This window comes from Porites lutea, chromosome 12 (genome assembly GCF_958299795.1).
Source record: "Porites lutea chromosome 12, jaPorLute2.1, whole genome shotgun sequence".
Lineage (NCBI taxonomy): Eukaryota > Metazoa > Cnidaria > Anthozoa > Scleractinia > Poritidae > Porites > Porites lutea.
Window position 1 is genome coordinate 6,775,649 of NC_133212.1, and position 5,929 is coordinate 6,781,577.

At 39.0% G+C, this 5,929-nt stretch overlaps 1 protein-coding gene across 1 annotated transcript; it reads right to left on the reverse strand.

Moving 5' to 3' along the window:
• Positions 1 to 438: 438 nt before the first annotated feature.
• Positions 439 to 3,720, reverse strand: LOC140921487 (uncharacterized). The gene is made up of 5 exons (XM_073371489.1): positions 3,598 to 3,720; positions 2,350 to 2,948; positions 1,841 to 2,024; positions 1,553 to 1,753; positions 439 to 1,317 (listed from the first exon to the last, which is right to left on the reverse strand). The coding sequence occupies exons 1-5, from the start codon at positions 3,716 to 3,718 to the stop codon at positions 1,091 to 1,093; spliced, it is 1,332 nt and encodes a 443-aa protein (XP_073227590.1). The 5' UTR covers positions 3,719 to 3,720; the 3' UTR covers positions 439 to 1,090.
• Between the last annotated feature and the right edge of the window lie 2,209 nt (positions 3,721 to 5,929).

Here is a 5,929-nt window from a genome sequence, read left to right on the forward strand (position 1 = left end):
GTAAGGTTAACTAGAGCAAGCTCGCAAGAACGAAAACATCTAAAGCCAAACTGAGAATCAGTGAGAAGGTCATGACAAGTAAGAAAATCATAGAGATTTGAGTGGACGTGGCGTTCAAGAATCTTTGAAACAATAGCAAGGACAGAAATTGGGCGAAAATTTGAGCGGTCCAGAAGGGAGCCCTCCTTGAACAATGGCGTAACCTTGGCAACTTTCCAAGCATCCGGGAACACGCCAGAGGAGATGCTGAGGTTAAAAACAGTTGTCAGAAGCCGCCGTGTAATGTTCTTTTTATTATATAGACAGAAAGACATCGATAAAATAATAGATTTTTATTCGCCAAAAAGTAATTGTGACGGTTCAAATTTACATTTACAGCAATATAAGACATTCTTTACAGTAATCTTGAGAAACAACACTGAGCTTTTTGGAGGAAAATTACCGAAATTACGTCATCGATAAACTCACGTGAGAGATTATGGAAAATAAACCACTCGGGTCCCGGATGTGGTTTTTATGAATTTTACGAGTGGTATATTTTCCAGTAAAACACTCGTGTCTATATAATAATCTATTGTCTTCCGTCTATCGTCTGGGTTTTGGTACAATTATCAATTTCAGTTTTCAACGATTGGCGTAGGACACGATTTGAATGAGCTGCCCAATTCGCCATTTATTATCCTCAGTGATAATACAAATTACACAACTTTTTAGCATGTTATAATTGTCATGAAAAATGGCACCGACATGATCATTTTTAAAAGCAGCAAGAACGACAATGTCAAGGAGAAAACTATTAATTTTTCGTTTAAATATAACAGTGAACCTTGTTAACATTTTGAAATTTGAAAACAATAACTTTATTATAATAATATACCGTCGTTAGTTGGACATTTTACACGTGCTTGTTCAGTTTCAATGAAAACAGTTGAACCATATACTTCTTGCAACATTGACTTCTGAAACCAAATCATCCACTGTTCTTAGAAAGACTGATACCATTTTAATTCTCCGAAATCGATATTGATTTTTTTTTCAGTATTTCCCACTCGTGTATCGTATTTGATAACCTTGCGCTTTCCTTACGGCTCTATGCGAAACTGAAACCCTGCCCCCCATACTTTATCGCTATGTCAAAATATTTACAAAACTCTTCAAAGGTATGGTGTTTAGTAGGAATAGTCATGCTTAAGACGCACGTATCTGCTATAGGCAATTCGATATTGTCATCGAATTTAATCAGCATCTCCGTGATTCCTGATGGTAATGTGTTGGTTCCCGTCCAAAAGCTACAGAGATCTACAAGGTTAGCGCCGTCTGAAAAAAGAAAAAAGCTATTCTTGTTTTTCAATTCAACATGACAAAAATTGTACGTATTATTAGATTTAAAATAATGGGTTCGTAATGGTAAAAAAAAAAGATAGCCTTGGTGTATTAACCTCGATATATCAAGGCCTCAGTCTCATAATTCCCTGTAGTGACCTCACCCTCGGTTAACAGTAATATGTCGTTCATTATAATTTTTGTGATTTCAGTTATGACCGTAACTTACCGTCCTCTTTCCGTGATTCCATCAATTCGATGTAGTTAACGAAGTAATCAGCCGTCTTTGCATTCGCCTCTCTTTCCTCGAACGCCACCTTCCTCTTAAACTCTTCAGCCCGAATGCTTCGTTTGCTGTCTTCCGGAAAGATGGCATCTGCCAAAACCGGCCATTTCTTCAGGGCACTTCCAAGGCCAAACTCCTCCATCCCTAGAAAATGAAAAGAAATACAAACGACCGTTGCTAGGTGTTTAAAAATTTACCAATATCTGATCAAAAATTTTTCCGATGTCCTACCTTTGACGATATCATCGAGTTCAGACTTGCGCTTAAGGAGGACATTAAATAGGATGAGACCCTGGGTTATTAACCCGGGGTCTGAGATGAGTTTATCGATGTCGAGGCCAGCCTCCAAAAGGTATGGTCCTACACTCGCCCTCAGCTCAGCGGAAGGACGGTCATCTTTGCCAAGGGAATCAATCTGTAAAGGAGAATTTTTTTTTCTGAGGGGGTAAATTAACGCGGTCACTGTTGAACATTAACAGATTCATTACTGTATAAACAACTCTCTCTCTCTTTTTCTGATTTAAAGTTATCTCTAATCGCTAGTACCTTTGTCCTAAGTGAGAGTGAGAAAAGGAGATTGAATACGAAGGTTAATGCACACTGTTTAAGGGAATGCCATTATTGATGTAATTTACCAGGAGCCCATTATGGGCTTCCTTAATTACTGATTAGCCTTAACTTTACAACGGTACGATGTAGTCAGAAAAGTAACAACTGGATAGCTATCGGTTGCAACTCACCTCAGTAATTAGTTGTCTCAGATCAATGTCGGGAATGTCATGAACTGATAATGGCGGCGGAGTTTCAAACAGATCTACGGTGGGACTAGACAAGTAGTATTTTACAGCTGGAGAAAGGCCATGTAAGGCGGGACCACCGTGTAAAGCGCAGTGGCCTATAATCCGACCAATTGCCTTGAATGATCCTGCCAATCTTAAAGATTGATCGTGAACTGGCAACCTGTGATCCTTTTCACCTTCAAAAAAACTAACAGGTTTGGATGAGGTCGCCATCCCTTCATCCGCTATCTTCATGGCAATGGAGAGAAACTCCCGGACAGGTCCACTTCCGGCACCCTCCTCATGCTCAAATCTAACCCTGGGGTGAGCCTTTAAATTAGCAGTTTTTGATTTGTAGTGGACAAAAACATCACGTTTTAGCTCCTCGATGCCTTCCATTCGTGAAACAGTAAAGAGCTGACGTGGTTTGGACGTTTCTATAATCTCGTCCCTGAACCATCGCAGAGCGTCCATAGCTTCTACTGGTTGGGGTGCATTGTTGCCTGTGTCAAGCATTTGTACTAGATCGCCATCATCGTCATCTTCTTCCTGCTGTACACCTGAAATACATTCGAATGACAAGTTAACAATATGAGAAAAGCATAATACTCGCGGTGGCCGGTGTAGCTTGAGATGACAATATTAACCTTTTATTGAAAGCTCTATTAATATAAGCTCCGAGCCCCGATTCTGTAACAGTTAATACGCCTCCCTAATAATGGCCCATCACCCTGAAAGAACATGTCATTTTATAATATAAGCCAATCTTTATTTAAGTATCAGAACAATAAGTAATATTTTACAATTTTAAATTATATCGTATTGTTTGCAAATTAAAAACTAAATATATGACAACAATGCTAACTATTAAAATCCTATTTACAATTAAGTCGCTTGAAAAAAAGAAAAGAAAAAAGCTATTCATTCAAAACACTATTGACAATTCCTAATTAGTCCTTATTACGAAATCCCGGTCACATTCCGTGGCCTAGTTGGTTTGTCATCAAACAGGTCAATTTCTCTTGCATTTTTTGACATTTTACAGTTTAATTGCAAATACTCCAGTTTTGTTTCGTTTCTTTTTTCTTTTAAAGGCTTTCGAGATAAAATCGTTTCTTGAAGATTCGAAATAACGCCCTTCTCTCATCGTTTAACCGTTAAAAGAGGCCTAACTATGAAATAAACTTGAGACTTTATTAAAACTCTTACAGGAGTTACCAAGAGGGGCTTGCGCTGCCTGGTTAGCATCGCCTCCAGATGCCGACAGTGCAGCCTCTATTTCAACTGAGGTAGCATCAGGGCAAATTTCTTCCGGAAGTGAAGAAGCCATGGTCGTATTTTCTGAGGACCTGCATTGAAAGCAGAAGGAACATAACAATTCTCTAGTTCTGCATGCTCCAAACTTTACGAAAACGTTTTCAGTTTGATATAATTATATTATTTTTTGTTATTATTTTCAGTCACTTATCACGTTACAGTCAAGCCAGGTCAAGCGTACCCCCCCCCCCCCCCCCCCCCCATTAATGAATTTATTATTTGAAAGTTGAATCCGTTGGTAGTTGTAGATTTCAGATTCATCTCTGCATTCTTGCATGCGTAATGAGCCGTGAATTCACACCCGAGGCAGTTACGAAATTTCTACCACCTCAGTTTCCCTGAAGTTGATGTAAGTGTCTTCTAAGAAAATGACCTAATACAGAGAAGTTCTTGTTAGATATTCACTGCTCATTACGCATGCAGAAATGCCTATTTGAATTTGACAAAAGATACGGGAACCACTAACGGATTCATTTTTCAAATAATCAATTCATCAATAGAATCTTAGTTGGTATGATTGACCTGCTTTGACTGTAATAACCAAGCAAAGAGCATTAGGTTAACAAAAAACGCATTTACACTCATTCCTTTATCATAACAAACAACTTTAAAGTTCAAAACGAGTATTTCTAAATATCTTACAAAACCTTCGCGAAAGAGTAATCAGTGTATAAGCTTAAGTCATAAGTTTATTACAAATAAACGATAAAGGTTTTACCGATGAGTATTCGAGGAATTACCTTTCCCGGACATCCAGTCTTGTGAAGTGCTTTGATATCCGATAAACCTTTTCAGAACGATGTGTAGGACCTGTAAAACAGGCCTTGTCATCAAACTGAAGCAATTCATTCATAACATGCACTCTCTTAGTTAGAGATAGAGTTCCTGACCATGTGTATTTCTCACCGGGGCGGATTAGCGTAGCTGCAGCTTGAAATTCTCGAACAAACTCTTGAAGATCTTCAGTTTGCTTCTTTTTCTGTTTCTTGCTCATCGTATTGGCGATGTTTGCTCCTTCCCCCACTATTTTTAGCGTTTGAAGGACACATTCGCCTACACCTTTCAAAACGAGTACTAGATTAGTAACTATTGCTCCTGCAATTAGCAACGGGACGGCGACACCAGCAGAAACTCCTATGAGAACCGGCCAGTTGATTCTGTCCGTGACCCAGACTTCGTACTCGGTATCGTTCAAAACAGAACAACTTGATCCCATGATTAAAGACGGAGTTTAAGCCTCAAACTGCTTGTTAGCGGAAACGTCTCAAACAAAGTTGCGCCGGAGATATAAACAGGCTTCAATTCCTGTGAACCTGTGAAATACAAAATCGTGCGGAAATCAGTTGCAGTGGGAAAACACGGCGCAGCAAGATCGGGGTTGTTTTTAAAATAACTCCCTTAAAAGGAAATGGCTAGAGGGGACGCACTATCACGAGATTCACGTGAGTCTCACAGGAGTTTTTCTCGTGACAATCACCTAGCTGAGATCAGGCCCAATCTTAGCGGTTCTCATACATTCTATCTAACGGCTACCGTTTTGCCTTGCCCGCCGGAATGTAATTTTCAAAGCGAAACGAAAACAGAGCCTGATCTCAGGTCACAATCACAGCAGTATTCAGTAGGCATTACGTCAAACGCATTCGATAATTTTCTTCACGTTCAGACTGAGGACCTTTATACATGAACGTAAAACTCAGCAAACTGAAAAGTCAGGCGAAGACTTTGTGAATTCCGCCTCCGGGGAAATACGGGGTTGAATAAACAATGGGATGTTGATTACTGTGAACGGGGTGTTACTAAACAGAGTAACGCAGTAACGAGAAAACGAGTAACGGGATAAAAATTTAAGAGGTTAAAAATTTTTAAAACTAGGGGTACCTTCCGGCAAGTGCCAACGAGGCGAATTCGTATATCTTTTGTGGAATGTGCCTATTCAGATGTTCGCGATATTTTTTTCATAATTTTAGGTTTAAAATGGATTCCGCTATATTATGCTACGCCAAAAGTGACAAAATATCAAAGATGCAACTTTATAATTCAAATCCACCAATTCACTATCAAGATCGATAAAATTAACGTCAATTTGCTTTTTGAATGTGTCAGGATTGTAGAATTTAATTTCCATTCCCACGTGTTTCATGTCATATATCAAGAGACACGTTTTCTAAATCAAGATTCATGTTTTTTAAATCAAGAAGGGAGACGACAATTTTTGATCAGTTTT